Source organism: Pleurodeles waltl, chromosome 1_2 (genome assembly GCF_031143425.1).
Source record: "Pleurodeles waltl isolate 20211129_DDA chromosome 1_2, aPleWal1.hap1.20221129, whole genome shotgun sequence".
Taxonomy (NCBI): Eukaryota; Metazoa; Chordata; class Amphibia; order Caudata; family Salamandridae; genus Pleurodeles; species Pleurodeles waltl.
In genome coordinates, this window is record NC_090437.1 from 1284604577 (window position 1) to 1284621802 (window position 17226).

General features: G+C 47.3%; 1 protein-coding gene across 1 annotated transcript in view; it reads right to left on the reverse strand.

The window, feature by feature from the left end:
- DNAAF9 (dynein axonemal assembly factor 9) overlaps nt 1-17226 on the reverse strand; it is a 597478-nt gene that overhangs the window by 36122 nt on the left and 544130 nt on the right. The window contains exon 35 of the mRNA XM_069205040.1: nt 8249-8314. Within this exon, the coding sequence (XP_069061141.1) occupies nt 8249-8314 (66 nt within the window). The remainder of the gene's footprint in view (nt 1-8248; nt 8315-17226) is intronic.

Here is a 17226-nt window from a genome sequence, read left to right on the forward strand (position 1 = left end):
GCCTCAGCAGAACAACAAAGAAGGAGTCCCACACCGTAGGACTAGCAGGGTGGAAGCGGTTCTTGGAGTTGTAGAGTGCTGGAGGTTTTGGGCTTCTTGGAGCTCGAAGATCTCCTGGAGGAAGAGTCAATAAGCCTTGGTAACAGCAACAGATGCAGTGCAAAGGGGTTCTGTCCTGAGGGCCACAGCAAAGGCTTACTGCTTCCCAAGTTGGATAGAAGACAAACTGGAGCTGGAAGAGATCACAGAACCACCAGCTCTGTTGCACAGCCTTCTTGATACCCATGAGGCAGCAGGATCGACAAGGCGGTCGCTGTCCTAAAGGTGCTTGTGGATGCAGGGGAGTGACTCCTTCACTCCAAGGGAGATTTCTTCTTGCTTCCTGGTGCAAACAGAGTCCCTGTGACCCTGGAGGATGCACAGCCACAAAAGCTGCACAATTCTTGCAGGAGCTGGAGAAACAATGTTGCAGTGGGAGCGCTCCCAACTGGATACAGTCTTGTTTCAGTTCCTAAGGCAGACCAGCAGCGGTTCCGGAGGCCAGGTAGCAGAAGAGTCTTGCAGAGTTCCTTTGTAGAGTCTTGCTCAACGAACTAGGGACCCACCCTTAGGGGAGCCTTTCAGTAACCCTAAAAGGAGGCTGGACACTGTCTGTGGTGACCCACCTATCAGAGGGGGTCAGGTACGTCCCCCACCCAGCCTAACCAGTCAGATGCTCCCAGGCCCCTCCACATCTTACTTCCAAGGTGGAAGAATCAAGTGGCCACCTGGCAGACCTCTGTGCACCTCCCTAGGAGAGGAGCTGGACAGGGGGGTGTCCTTTGTGTGGTTTCGCGCCAGAGCAGGAACCAGGGTTTCCTGCCCTGGTGCAAACCGGTTTATGTAACAAGAGCACCAAATGTGCCACCTTACCTCAGCCCAGAGACACTAATTTCAAAGGGAGAGGTGGTCACACCTCTTGTTCTGCCTTCCCTTGCACGAGTTAGGCTCACCCACAGGAGGGCTGAACAATGTCTAGGGTCGGCAGCAGCACGGGCTGGCATACGGATCCTGCAAGGTGGACATGGAGAATCCTCTAAATGACCCCCAAAGTACATGGTATCATGCAACTAGCACTGGGATCGGTGTAGTTGCATGATTCCAACATGTTTGATACCAAACATGACTAGGTTCGGTGAAGCCATTATGTAGTTGGACATCTTGTGATGACCAGTGTACACTACATACCTTAAAATGGCTTCTGCACTTACAAAGCCCAGAAAATTGAGTCTAGGGTTTCCAGTGGTGCTCATGCAGGGGTGACCATCCCACTCAAAACCATGCACCCTGCCCTCAGGCTACCTTGTAGGGTCAGAAGTGCAGTGACCAGTATATAAGGTAAGCCTTATATTATAGTAAATCTTCTATTATAGTGCACTACAATCAGTCATCCCAGGCCCAAGTAATATGCATTTGCTCCACACAGCGACAAACTCGCTCATCCACACTCTCAGCTACCAAGCTATAATAAACAGTGTTGAAGAGTGGGGCGGTGGGGTCGCTCTCGTGGATGCCGTTCTCTGCCGATGTCCCCAGCTAAGTCTCACAAGCGGTCGAGGTCTCGGCAGTTACCAACCTCACCATATTCGACCTCCGGTCCCTTCCTCTGCAGAGGAGACTGGGTAAGGGTCCTCCCCTCAAATTCCTCCCTTTCCAGGAGTTGATGCAACTCTAGACCATATGCATGCATAATATTCTTCCCTTCACGCAATCTCCACTGTACCTTACTTTGGTATAGTATATACAGAGCCTACATTGGTGGATCAGCAGTGGGGTCTATGACTTTGCATTTGCTGGACTTCTCAGCCAAAATCTGATCACACGAGTGGGTTACAAAATTGCCTGTAGATTCAATTGATTTTTGAATTGACAATTTTTCCAAAATTCTTAAGTCTTGCTAGGGCCTTAGTTAAGTCTCCTTTAGCATTTCTTTAAGGGTTTAAAAGAACATGTTACTTACCTTCAGTAACAAGTTATCTGGCAGAGACACATTCTAGTTGTAGATTCCTCAACTTAGAAATTCCCCAGACGTCAGACCGGATCCGGAGATTTTTATTCGAGTAGTACTCTTGCGTGCCGTCAGGTGGTGTTGGTCGACTCCACTTCTGTTGTTGGCGTTGTGGTCGCTGTGATGACATTGGGGTTGTATATAGGCGCAGCCTCAACGTAGCGACGTCAGTTTCTTCTCACGATGTTCCACGCCAAAGCGTGGAGCCATGAAGAACACTGAGAATGGTGCGCCAAAACTAAGGCCCTTCTAGCCCTGTCCCTAGAAATCAGTTTGCAAGTGGGGAGGATGGGTAAGTCGGTAAGAAATCAGCAACCAGGATATGTCTCTATCAGATAAATCGTTACAGAAAGTAAGTAACTTGTTCATCTGATAGAGACTTCTAGCTGTAGATTCCTCACCTTAGAATAGATACCCAAGCAATACCATCCTCCGAGGTGGGCTGTGAAGCAAGATCATACTAGAAAGTCCTGCAGGACCAAATGACCAAAGCAGCTGTCTCTGCGGACCTGACTGTCCAGATAGTAATGCTTTGTGAACGTGTGCAGAGGCCCACTTTGCTGCCTGACAGATATCCAGGACAAATGCTGTAGTAGCAGCAGGTGCTCTGATGGAGTGAGTGCGAAAATCTTTAGGGGGTTGCTTCTTAGCCAAAGCGTAGCACTTTTTCATGCAAAGAACCTTCTGCACCACCTTCTTCGCACCCACATACCCAACAATGAGTTGATCGTCCATCCGGAAATCTTTGGTACGACTGAGGTAGAACACCAATGCTCTTTTTATATCCAGATGGTGAAGTCTCTCCTCTTCATGAGAAGGATGTGAGGGTGCATAAAAAGTAGGCAAAGTGATGGATTGACCTACATGAAAGGGCGTGCCCACTTTTGGGAAGGAAGGAGGCCCTCGTACTGAGTACCACCTTGTCGGGGAAAACAGACAAGAATGGGGGTTTAGAAGAAAGAGTATGATGCTTACTCAATCTGCGAGCAGAGGTGATAGCGACAAGAAATGCCGCAAGAGACAGTTGTGTAACGTCTCAAAGGGAGCACACATCAGATAAGTAAGAACAAGATTAAGGTCCCACTGAGGCATGATAAATGGAGTGGGGGGAAACAAATGGGTAAGACCCTTAAGGAATCTACCCATGAGAAGAGACTTAAAAAGAGAAAGTTGGTCCAGCAACCTAAGGAAGGCTGAGATAGACAAGTAACCTTTAGGAGTGCCCAATGCAGACTCCTGCTGGACTAAAGATAGGATCAACAGAAGAACCTCGGAGAGAGGAGCAGAGAGGGGATCAAGAGACTTGTTTGTACAGCATGCCACAAATGTATGCCAACGAAAAGCCAGTGACTCCTGGATGTTGATAGTATATCCCAGCAAGTACAGGTAGTTCACCATAGCATGGAGGTGGGAGATGACTGCTTGAGCCTTCAACAGCCAAATGGTGAGATAGGGAAAAACTGGAGCCAGTGACCTCCATAGATGAGTTACAATCACTGCCATTACTTTTGTGAATATCTGTGGTGCGCTGGTAAGTTCAAAGGGGAGCATGGCAAACTGAAAGTGCCCCTGGCCCACCGTGAACTGCATGTGACGTCTGTGGGCAGGCAGTAAAGTGACATGGAAATATGCATTCTGGAAGTCCAACGCTACCATCCTGTCCCCCAAGTCAGGGGCAGACATGATTTGTGGGAGCATGAGCATTCTGAATTTCTCCTTTTTCAGGAAGAGGTCGAGAAGGGTCAGATCTAGGACAGGACAATGCCATTCTTCCTTCTTGGACACTAGAAAGCAATGGGAATAGCAACCACAGCCTACTTATGATGCTGGCCTTGGCCAAGAGAGGGACGGTGCTTCCTGATGGAGGAAGGAGAAGTGGTCCTCTTTCAGCCTGTTGTATGTGGGTGGCCTATGTGGAGGGGTGGTGACAGAGAGGAGGGAGTAACCCCACTGGATGAGCTGCAAAACCCAATGGGCTGTTGTTACTGAACTCCAGTGTGGCAGGTGATAGTGTACTCTACCCCCCCCACTGGATGCCCATGATGGTCAGAGGGCAAACTAAAGGTGTTCTGTAGGCTGCGGCTGCCAGTGGGGGGGAGGAGGAGTGGCAAACTGAAGGAATAGGTGGACCGGCCTGACTTTTGGCTACCCGTCACACGTAGTCTGTGGAAACCGTTTCCTTGGCCACAAAAAGATTGGGAAACTTTCTATGGTTGCTGGGAAGTTACAGAAGTGGTTGGAAGCCCCTTCCATGGCCACGAATGGGGGCGGAAGGCAGACAGGGGTTGCTGAGGGGCCATGGAAAGGCTGAAGGACCTGGATGTAGCCCTACTCACCTTAAAGAGCTCCAGCACTGAGACTGTCTTCTCTCCAAACAAATAGGAGCCATCAAAGGGCATTTCCATGAGCCAGGCCTTGACATCACCCAAAAAGCCAGTGGTTCTCAAACAGGCGTAGTGCCTAAGGGCCACTGAATAAGAAATCACTCTGCCCAGCGAGTCTGTTGTGTCCAGCCCACATCGTATAGCGAACTTGGCTGTATCTCTCCAGTCAGCAATTGCTAAAGAGAGTACGGCTCAGGCCCACTCAGAAACCATAGGCAGCACTTGCACATTTGAGTACAAGATCGTGGGGGAGTATTGGCCCAAAAGGCATGCGGTGTTCACTGACGGCATTACCAGGCTGGCAGAAGAGATCTTCCCGAAGGTATGCAGGCTGTCAGATTCCCATTCCGGTGGAGTGGTAGGGAATGCGCCAGGGTTGAGTTTGGAAGTTGAAAACTGGACCACGAGGCTCTCCGGGGTGGGGTGCTGGGTAAGGAAACTGGGGTCCCCTGGGCCGGGGTGATGTGATGGTGACAGGCATTTTCACTGTGCGCTGGAGCCCCTCTGCAGGCTTAGACCAGCATCCGAGCAGGACGTCAGCGATGGCTTCAATGAAGGGGAGAAGTTGTCCAGATGGAGTAATTCCCAGTTGAAGTACCTGCATCAAGGCATTCAGCTTAACTACCACCAAGGTCAATTGAAGATGCAAGACCTCAGCTGCCCTGCTCACCACCGTAGCGAATACAGCACCCTCCTCTGTAGCTACGGTAGGAGAGACCAGGCAGTGTCTGGTGAGGTGTCCAGTCCACTGGCATCTGCCAAATCCTCATATCAGCATGTCCTCAGGATCTTCTAAGGACTGGTAACCATAAGGGGCCATACCGCCTAATCCAGGCCTGTTGTAGGAAAAAGGCACTGGCTCAGACATGGTGAGACTTACCCCAGTCAGCGCTGGAACCAGCACTGGACGATGCCCTTACGGCTCCATGTCAGGAATGATGATGAGTGGCGGTACTGCTTGTATTGGTGGCCTTAAGGGTGTTGGCACTGTAGCATGCACCAGGGAAGGTCGAAGTCACTGGACCGGTGCCACTCAAGCTCATTAACTGGATCCCTGGGGCCTGACTGGTGTAGAGGGCAAGCTTGATGGTGGAAAAACTGTAGGGTCTCCTTCCAGACCCGTGGGGGCGATCCAGAGGGGCCGGGAAGCTGGAAAATGAGGCGCTTGATTTTCCAGACGACTTGAACAACAATCGCCAGGTGCCGCTCTGCAAAAGATCTCAGGACCTTCGTCACAACAGGTCCGGGAATGCAGCAGGGTCAAGAAGCTTGATGGACCACTCCCTCAGCACCTCTGGATGCATGGCGCAGCAATCCTCTCATACGTTGGCCTTGTGATTGCGTTCCAAATATCAGAGGCAAACCAAATGTGGGATTGGCACTAAAATCTGGCACCACATGGACTGAAACCTGCCTTTTTGGTGGACATCCTCACACCAGGAGATACAGTCTCAAAAAAATATCCAACTAAAAGTTGAAAAAAGGTTAGTTAAAAAATGACTCCAGGTATTCACTGACTGGTGCGGAAAGAAAAGCAGGGTCATCAGCGTGCCGGGGTAGGGGCTATATAAGCACTGCACAAATCATTTACGATGTGGACAACAAAGACAATGCCACATGGAGCTGAATGACGCCACCTACTTCCATGCATAGGTGCTGTTCAATGAAAGTTTCCAGCAATATTCTAAGGTAAAGATTCTGCAGCTATCAGTCTATATCAGATTGCAAACTGCATTGAAGAAGAGCAAAGCAAAACTCGAAAGAAAAAAATAAATACTTTTTGCCCCCGAGTCACTTTCATGTTGAGTGGTCTGTAAAGAGTTTTGTGTTCATTTTATTCATGGAGACGTACTCCATAAGGCTCTCTGTGGTCGTATGTTGTGCCAAAAAGCTAGGGCCACTTGGTGCTGGTCTGTGACGTCTTGAAAGAGGGAGACTTGCTGTTGTAGCTGAGAAGGCTTCAACAAAGCCTTCATATCGAGTGGAGGAAGCAAATATGCATCTCCTCACTGTCACCCCCTTTGTTTAGAACATACTGAACACTTTATATTGCATTTGGCCCATATCTAAAAATGTCTTCAATCCTCAGGATGTACCATTGCCTATCAGAGTGACTGGAGAAAAGCCCTTGCCAGTTTTTTAGTAGCTTTGGTTTTAGTATATTTCAATAATGTATGAGCCCTTACTGAAGATGGTCCTGGGTCAAGCTGAGAGCCTGGGAAGAATCCTGAACCAGTTTCAACGTTAGCCGGAGGTGGTGCAGATGGAGGATCAAGCGCAAAGGCCTGTAGCAGAGAAGTCAATGAGCTGCCCAGTACTGGAAAAGGAGCAGTATGACTCTGTATGGGGTCACTCTGCCCTGGGAAATGGCTTGTCGGCAGAAGTGCAACTGGAGGCCGCATTGGGTCATGGACTGAAATCACGTCAGAGGGACATGGAAACATTTTGAAGATCGGCAGCATGGCCTCCCTGATGGCCTCAATTTGCAGGAGAATTGACAATGGCCCAGGATCTCAGAGCACTTTGGCCCCAAACCAAGGATAGGGTCAGAATCGAACACAGTCATGTTTTGCAATAGTGGAGTACATGACCTCCCCCAACAGGAGGAGCGTCTGAGTGTTGAGGATCTTCAGGTGAGATTCTTGTGCTTCTTTCTTGACTGATCCCTGGACCTTGTCATTCAAACTTTGTCACTCACCTGACAAGGGGGACCTCAATTGAGACCCACCTCACCTATCGTTTCAGTACAAGAGTATTGCAAGATGGCCTTTGAGTGCATTAAGGGGTGCTTTTTTACACAACTTGGAGTCATTCATGCTTTGTCCAGAGGTGCATAAGCAGACACTGTATGTGTACAACATAGACAACTGCTTTTTCGTCACATTGAGAGCCAGGACAGCGTCACTACATTGGTCTATGGCACCAATTATCAGCACACAGGAGCTCTTGCAAGAGTTTCTGGCTCCCAACTGGAGCCTGGGGAGATTGACAAGTTGGGAAATATGTAGTTAGAAGTATTCATCAGAAATGTCAAAACTGTTACAGGAGGAAAATGGAGTGGAAGTAGGATGCAAATCTTTTTTTAATCCGATTTTCTTTTTGGCAAACCTTTTACTTTCTACAGAAACTATCACAGTCTTGAAATTAAAGCTAATGAAATAGGATAGCGCAAGGTACTTAACAGGAATAATGGGCCAGCACTGGTGAAGTTAAGGCCGTGTTTCAAAAGAATACAAGTAAAACCAGCCCAACTTTCATACTATGGCTGGCACTAAAACCACAGCGGATCCGACGGTTCTCTTTCACCATTTTTGTTGCATTCAAATGCTCTGCCCCTGTGCATGCCTGGCTCTTTTCTGAAGCAAACGTGCATTACACAAAACATGCTCACAGGCTAAAGCTTGGGCAGCACAATACTGCAAGACATGATACACAAATCTCCTACCACCATACCAAGATACATTACCCTGAGACTGGGTGATGCAGGAGTAAAGAAAGTGTCACGACTCACTCTCTCTGGCCTCACAATGCTTAATAAAGAAGCCTACATTTCATCACAGATATATACTGTGCTCAATCTGTAGGAGATGCCAGCACTCGTTTATGTCTAAGTTAAATTGAAAATGGAACCACTATTTGCGCATGCTTGTGAATACACACAGAAAGACATACGTTTTATATCTTGGAATATGATGTATATGATTATTAGGTGTGTTAGAAACTTTGTTTTGTGTTAAGCATTGTGGAAAGATAACAAGAATAAATTTTAAAAATCACATCGTATCACATAAAACATAGGCAATGCTCTGGAACTCACATGAATGTTTTTCACCTCCTGCAGGGACAGCATTCCTCTTGTTCTAAGGGGTTTTCTCTGTGGCTTCTGCGTGAAAAGTATCACATTAGTACAGACTCTACAGGTAGGCAGCCCAAAGATTTGCACATTTCTATTCCATCATTAATCAGTGAGAATTAGGTTCTTTCTAAACCGTGACAGATTCACAAAAACACTCCTATAATACTTACTGGACTTAACATACTAAAGTGCGGGGAAAACTTTCCTCTAAGGTGGATCACATCGAAGCAGATTATTCAAGCATTACAATTTCGCAGTTTCAGTTTTAATTTTACCCAGCAGACAAATTATCCCATTACACAGAAAAAAAAGGTTGACGAGGTTCGGGGTACTCTTAATAATGAGCCAGTATGCAATAGGGGGCTACTGTGTAATATACACAGTACCTGTTAAAGAAGAACAGGTGACTTGTATGTCAAATGTTATGACGAATATGCTTTCTTCTACTAGTCAATTCTTTATCAGTGCAGCAAAGAGGCTACAGAGACTCCAGCCACATGTGCACAGGTGTGAGAAAATGGGGTATATTATATGGTGCTGTTGTGAGACCTCACCATGTAATACACTTACCAACCCTTCTTAGGACCAGCCATGTTTCATTTGTCAAACTATAGCTCAGCCTTGGGTACCTGTGGCCTCGAGCAGTCAGGCTTCAACGAAGGAACAAGTGTAAGGCATTTAAAACAGCAGCAAAACAACTGATGAAGAAAGAAACAAATCTCAAGAAATCCAACACCAATTTATATAAATAGATTATAATATTATAAATTTATAGGCACCAAAATAAAACAGATCCACTAGAGCGGTCAAGAGACTTAGATTTTACATGGAACAAGAAATTACGACTTTTCACTTAATCACAAACAAGCATTGCCAAATTCAACAAGACAGAAACCTTTTCAAGAAAACTTTGGTCAAAGTGGATTGTGGTTATTTAAAGTTACTTTTGGCAACCAACTCCGACACGGAGCCAGTCAAATCGACAGCTATTTCAATGAGAAAAGAATTCTTCAGTTTAGTTTCAGTGTCACTGTCAGTGGCTTCTTGCCGTTGACTGTTTTGGAGCAGTCCTGATGGAAGGGATGCAGGATGTTGAAGCAGCTGTGCGGTTGACGGGGATCTTCCTGGGACCACTCTTCAATCCTGGTGGGTCGACTTTGGCCACGGGGGTTGATGTCCCTCGAAGTCGTCTTGGGTCCATTCAACACTGGGCTATTGGTCAATGAGCATAACAAACTCACCCGTTTCCTTCTTTTGGCAATCTCTCTTTCTGGGTGACCAAGTTGCACTCCTCTCTTGGTCCAGCGGACTTGGATGCAACTTCTGAGTGCCTGGTCACGGTCTCGCAGGCTGCACGGCGGTGAAAACTGTGATCCAGAGATCTGGGCTACCAACTGACCCCAGTAGGTTTCTTCAGTTTTTGTGGTCCTGTGCTGCAAACAGGAAGTCAGCCAAACTGATTCTTGGAGTCTCTCCTTCTGGCCTAGGCCTGGGGATGTATTTTCCTTGAGAAGGACACAGCTGGCACAGTCCTTTCCTTTGCTAGCCCAATAAGTAGTAGGTGCATGCCAACTTTGAGGTAGCATCTCTTTGCCAGGTCCATGGTCAGCAGAGCTGTGCTTCTTCGGTCCTATTCTCCAGTCCAAGTGAGATCTGAGTGCCTGGGGTGCCCCTCTCATGCCCAGGAAGTGCCTTTAGGGTAGGTCATGGTCACTAGCCAATGGGCTACATGGTTACCTCCACCCAATGACAACTTCCTGGGAAGTATGGCATTTAGCTATCCCACAGTGCTCTATTTTGCCCACTCCCAAGATGGCTTCTATTGGTGCGTGGAGTTTGGCAGCACTACCTAGAGGTATGGGTACCTGGGGTCTACACTCCCATGGAAAAACAGGTTTGGACAGTGTTTCCCCCTCTCTGTCTCCAACGCTAAGCTGTCTATCTTTGGCAAAAGAGCAGCTTCTTTCAAGGGCATTGACCATTTGTCCTTGAATGGCAGCTTCCCCTTTGAAGCTCATCTTCTGGGTAACATCCCATGTGGCTTCCTTTTAAAAGGAGGTAACACCTCCTCCAGCGGCAGGCCTTCACTGCGGGCAGATAGCTGTCTTGTGGCGACTATCTGCAAATGGCCACTTGAAAACTTTGGCAACAGAGTGGTAAATGTCTAAACGTTGCACATAGCGATGGTTACAATAACTGCGACTTGTGCATCAAGTCGGGCTAGCAGTCCAAGTCAGAAGTTAGCACAGCTGAGTTGTCAGCATATAGCCCTTGTACTCGCCAATGGAGCTATTAGCCTCTTTCCCAGTAAAAACATCTATTTGTGAGTTTTTATTATTAGAATATGTAAAACTCATGTTCTGCTTTTTAATATGCTGCATTCTGCCTAAAGACCCACAGGCCTACTGTAGGGGTTACCTGCACACATTTATAGAGACGTTTGGGCTTTGCGATGATTAAACTGTCCTGCCAGTCTGAAATGGCATGCTGGCATTGTCCCACTCAGGGTGACACAAGTGCTGCAATCCCTGAAGAAACACTCAATTTACAGGCCCTGGCTACACCTGGTACCATATACTAGAGACTTAGGTTAGCTTATGCCAATTGAGTAAAGGCCATTCAGGACATACATGTTTAAGGGTCAGAGCACCAGCACCGAGGCCTGGTTAGCAGGCCTCAGTGCACTCAGAGTCAAAAAACCAGCAGCATCAGTACAAAATGTTGGGATGACCATACTAAAAGAGGAATTTCTTTACAATAGGCATAAACATATATGAGACATATTGACAACTTGGTACCCATGATGTCAGTTACTCCTAATGAATTAATTACTTACCTTCTATAACACTATTTCTGATTCAGACCTTTTGAATATTCCCCAGGTGTCAGGCAGGATCTGGAAACTTTTCAGCAGTACCTCTGCACATTGGTAGGTGGAGCCATGCGGCTCCGCAGAGACACCGTTTTGCTCTGGAAATGGCATGCAGAGGATAAATAGGTACCATTCCCACCTGCTGACGTCTGTAGCTTTTGAGGCCCCTAGACACAAGCCGCAACAGCAAATTGGCTTTGAACAGTGTGCAGTTCTGGAATCTTAGTAATGGGCAGAGTCCAAGTCACAGGAGGGGGAGGGTGGGAGTGTTGGTGAGGAATCTGCGGTTAGAGTCTCTAAAAGAAACAGCGGGACCAAAGGTAAATAGTTAGTTCTTCTGATAGAGGCTTCTAACTGCAGATTCCTCATCTTTTGAATGGATACTAAAATCGCACCTATTTGGAGGAAGGCCAGTCCTATCAAAAAACCAAAATGTCCTGTAGAAGGGAGAGGGCAAACCTGCATGTCCAGATAGTAGTACTTTGTGAATATATGGAGTGATGTCCATGAAGCTGTCTGGCAGATGTCTAGCACAGTAACTCCATGAACCAAGGCAATAGTAGTTGCTTTGGCCCCACTGGAATAAGCTTCAAGTACTTCCAGAGGCCTCTTTTTGGCCAATGTGTAGTAGATCTTAATGCAGAGCATGATCCAATGTGAAATGGTCCTTTTCTGCACAGCCTTGCCTTTTGTCACTCCAGTGAAATCCATAAAGAACTGATAGTCAACCTAGTGTTCTCCAGTACAATCGTAAAAGCTTAGTGCTATTTTTGTGGTCCAAACAATGGAGTCTCTCCTCCTCCTTAGAGGAATATGGAGCAATGAACACCGGTTAAGGTGATATTTTGAAGTGAGACAATCTCAAAACTTTGGGCAAGAAGGACGCTCGGGTCTGCAGAACAAGTTTACCTGGGAGGATGGTAGTGTACAGCAGGTTGTTACAGAGAGCTTGAAGCTCACGTACACATCACACCAATGCACGACACAGTCTTGACAGTGAGAAACCGTAAAGGAGAGCTGTGAAGCAGCTTAGAGGGAGTACACATTAAAAATGTGAAACAAGTTAAGGCCCCACAGTGGCATGGCAAATCGGGACTGAGGAAACATATGTTGTGGGCCTTTAAAAAAAAAAAAAAAAACACATCACAGCAGGTGATTTTTATACTGATGGCTGTTCCGGCAACAGGCCAAAAGTTATATCTATGCCAAGAATCAAGCCTTGCCAAACGAGAGACCACACAAACCTACCGTAAGCTAACTTAGCCTGGAAAGGGTCACTCTGCTGTGTGCCTCACCATGCCACAAATCTGCCTCAACAACAGGCAAATACAGTCTTTGTTGAGGAATGCCTGGCAGCCAAGATGACTTCACTGACCTCTAGATGAAGCTCAAAGGTGTTCAGCGTTGCTGCTCATTCTCCAAGGCTGAAGGTGGAGATGGCAAAGGTGTGGGTGCAAGATCCCTGCCCAACTACTGCGACAGCAGATCCTCTCAGAGGGGCAGGCTGACTGGAGGACAGATGCTCATGCACAGGAGCTGTGGATACCATACTCTCTATACCTAATCCAGGGCCACTAGAATGACTTGGGCCTGGTCGGTTCTGACCTTTTTCAGTACTCATGGTGTGAGGTATCTGAGAAAAGATGTACAGGTGCCATGAGTTCCACCCTAGGTGGAAAGTGTCTCCTACCAAGGAAAACCTTCACAACTTCAATGTGCAGAACCTCTGACATTGCATGTTCTCAGAACTGGCAAATAGATCAAGCCAAGGTTCCCACTATTTGTGAAACCAAACCTTGTCTAGAACGGCTCCGCTGAAGAAGGGTGTCAGAGAAGGAGTTGGGCGTGGCTTCAGCATGTTGAAAGTAAACCCCAAAGATGACAAGAAGTTCACTCTAGTCTGCAGGTAGCTGACGACTACCTGGAACCAACAGCCAGTCGCCAAGGAGGGGGAAGACTGGAACCTCTGGCCTCTGAAGATGTGCTGCTACCATCGCCATAACTTCTGTGAACACCTGAGGGGCACTATTGAGACAAAGGCGAGTACAGCAAAATAAAACTGCTCCTGGCCCACAATGAGCCTTAAGTAGTGCCTGTTGGACTGCAGGACTGGTACATGAAAGTAGGCATATTGCAGTTCCAAAGCCACCATACAGGCACCTGGAACTAGGACAGGCAGAACCTGGGCCAGTGTGAGGATCTTGAATCTGTCCTTCTGCAAGAAGGCATCGAGAAGGTGGAGATCTAAAATAGAACTAAGGCTCCACCAGTCTTTCACACAAGGAAATAGCAAGAGTAATAGCCAGTTCCTATATCTGGGTCCGGGACCTTCTCTAGGCCTCATTTTGCCAAAAGAGCCTGCACTTCTTGGAGCAAGACAAACATACTATGATGCAGTCAGGAGATATGGTGGGTCTAAAAAAAGAATGGTATGGACTGTGTTGGAGGGTATCTTTTGCCAGCTGTCGAGTTAGTGTCTGAGCATGCCTCCCACAGGGTGGTTGTGTGCCACTAAGGGCAAACTAAAGTAGTTAAGAGGCTGGTGCCATGGAACAACTGGGCAATGCAGACACTACCACAAATCAAGCATTAGATCCATCTACTTTTCTCTCTACAAATAAATTGGGGATCCACTGGTCTCTTTGTACAGTGTACTTATTTTAAGTGTACAATATAGAGAGCCAGCTTCCTACAGTAATCAACTGTCGCTGCTTAATCTTCAAGCATGGCGATGAAGATTGGGCAGGCCTGGGTGCAGGACTCTGCCCAGCTGCTGCGACAGAAGTTCCCCCTGAAGTGGCTAATAGATTGGAGGAAATATGCTCATGCCCAGCCGTTCCACGTATCACATGCTCCTGTCCCAATCCATAGGACTCTGGGTAGGACAGTCCCAAGCCCACTCAGGGCAGAATGCATTTGCAATGGAAAGTCTTCTTGGGAACTCCACCCCCAAGTGTTGACAGTGCACGTTTTTGGCAGTCGCAGAGAGATTGAGCCAGGGTCCTCTCCACTGATGGAAGATGTCCTGTCCAGCTCGGAGCATCACAGGCTGAGTTTGTCAGACCTGGCATTCAAAGATCCTGTCAGGTAGTCATAACCTGAGAAATGGTCCAATATCTCAGCTAGTTAAAGAAGCAGAGTAACGAGGAAACCACCTCAGCCTGCTTGTTTCAGTAGCACATGGCAGTGGTGTTGTCCTTGAGTACGTAAATCAGCCTCCCTTTTAGTGACCATAAGGAAGGCTTTCAACGTCAAGCGAATGGCGCACAACTCTAGGAAGCGGATATTGAGTTGGGCCTCTGCCGGAGTGCTCTGATCTCCACCTCTCTCAGGTGACCTTCCCAAACCATAAATGATGCATCTGTCACCCCATCAGCTCTGGTGGGGCACATGGAGGAGTCTGCTACTGGGGTAATTGCGGTTGAGCAGCAATCACTGCAGGTTTTTTCTGTCCCCTCTGAAACGTGGATGGAATCTGAAACATTCACTTGGCCAAGAAGTCTCAGAATCACTCTCACTGAGATCCAGGACCAAGGATGAAACATCAGGATTATAGCTCAGATTTCCTGGACTCGCTGACTCAGAGGTAAGGCTTGAAACTGTACCTCATCCAGAATAGGTCTGATGAAATGAAGCCCCTTTAAAGCAGTCCGGAGTTACTTCAGCACATTGACTGAGAACCTCAAGGATGTAAGCAAATTCGTTATTGTCTGCGACTGACTGTGACAAGCGTTGAGGTAGGGAAAGACTGGTATACATAACATCCAAACATGTTCTGCGACCACCACAATTACTTTCATGAACACCTGAGGGACCCTAGTGAGGCCGAAGCAAAGCAAGGAAAACTAAAAATGCTCTTGGCCCATCTTGAACTGCAGGACGAAATATGAGAATAAGTGCCTGGCTGATTCAGTGCTACCATCCGGCCTCCAGGATCAAGGGAAGATAGAACCTTGGCCAGCAGGAACATCTTCAATCCATCCTTTTCAGAAAAACGTTGAGGGTGAAAACAGGATGAAGGGCTCTCTCCTTTAGCACCGGGCAACAACATGAATAATTTCCAGTCCATATTTCTAATGCTGGAAATCTCTCTATGGCTCTTTTGTCCAAAAGAGCACAGACTTCTTGCTACAGTTTGAACAAATGGTCCTGTGAAAGCAGCTCTGATGTAGATGGAATTTGGTGCGGGTGGAATGGACTGGCTGAAATATTTGGAGGGCCCACATGTTGGATGAAACCCTTGGTGGTAATGACTTATCCTGCCTCCAACAGGATGGCCATTTACTACTGAGGGAAAACTAAAGCAGCTTGGAAGCTGAAGTGAGAGGGGAAGGGCACTGGGCAGTGCATTGTGCTCAGTGGTCTGGAGATGTCTTTTAGATCCTTGACCCCGGCTTTGAAGAACAAATTGTTTTCTTTTGGTAATGCCTATTCTGGTGGAGACTCTCTAACAGAGGATCTCTCTCCCTTTGAATATCACCAGGCGTCTGACTGGATCTGGAATCTTTTGCACAGCAGTTCCCTAACGTGCCAACAGGTGGAGTTGGGGGACTTTGTTCTACCTCGTATCTCTCCATCCCACGCGGATGTCACATGAGGACCAGTAAATATACGCCACCTGCTCGCGCTGGTGTACGTTTCTTTCTTATCTCCATCTGTGCCAACAGATGTGGAACCTATAGAAATAAATATGAATAGAGTAGAGAAGTTTTTGAGTTGGACCCTTATGAAGGCTGGACAGAATGAGAGCATTCTACAGAACTGAGAGGAGGGAGGGCAGGTGAGGATCCTGCGCTTGGGCAGTGGCTCTAATGTAAAAAGTATTACCAAAGGTAACTAACTAGTTCTTCTGATAGAGATTTTTAACAGCAGATTTCTCACCTTTTGAATACACACGAAAGCAGTACCTCCCTGGATGTAGGTCTGACGAATGACTCAGACGAGGAAATACTGCATGACAGGGAAGGAAAAATGCCCCTCCGCCGGGCCTGGCTATCCAGGCAGTACTGTTTAGTGAACAAATAGAGTCATGGCCATGTAGCAGCCTGGCAGATGTAAAACATGCCATGCACTAGCACCGTGGTAGCAGCTTTTGGACTGTGGAGGGACTATGAAAACCTTCTGGGGCTGCTTTTTGGCTAGCCCATAGCAGAGCTTAATACCTATGACAACTACCAAGACATGGTTCTTTTCTGTACCGCTCTGCCCTTCTGTGCCCCACAACAAATGACAAATAGTTAGACATCCTGTTGTAATTATGTTTAGGGAATCTAGTTGAACACTTTAACCCCCGGAAGATGAGTTGCAGTGGCCTGGGCATTGTCTGCTTGATCCTTGCCGCATACAGACTAGGGTACGGTGAGCCTTGGCATTCCTGGTACAACAACCCTCTGTAGAAGCTGCGAAAAGGGCAAAACTGCTGAGTACTGTCTTGCATGGGTGTAAAGGCCTAAGGAACGTGCTGTGGCTTGGCTCCCTTTGAAGTGTTCTATTGCTGAATCAGCCTTCTTGCCAAACAGGCGAGATCTGTTAAAAAGGATATCCAACAAAAAAGGCCTGCGTGTCACCAGAGAAGCCTGTGGATCTCCTACAAGCGTGATGTTAAAGCACAATGTTAGTGCCAACTGCTCTGTCCAAGCAATTAGTAGTGTACAGTGCAGAATGGATGATATATTAGCCTCATCCTGGATGGTCTTAGCTAGGTTGACTCGAAATTCCTCCGGGACTGCTAGCAAGATCTCCCCAACCAGGTCCCATAAAGCATGGGAATATCTTCTCAGCAAACTGCTGGCATTGAATGTCTAGAGTGAAAGGCAGGCCAAGGAAAACATCCATTTGATTCCTTTTGACTATCTGTCTGAGGGAGTCATAGGCAATGAACTGGGGTTCACCTTGCTGGTGGAAGGATGAACCACTAGAGTTTCTGGCATATGGCGCTGTACCAAGAAATCAGGATTGCACTGAGCTAGCAGGTGCCGTCTGGCAACCTGCCTGTACACCGGTGGAAAGGAACAAGGGTTAGACCATGTGCCCATTAAGTTGTCAGTCAGGGTTTTATTGAATGCTA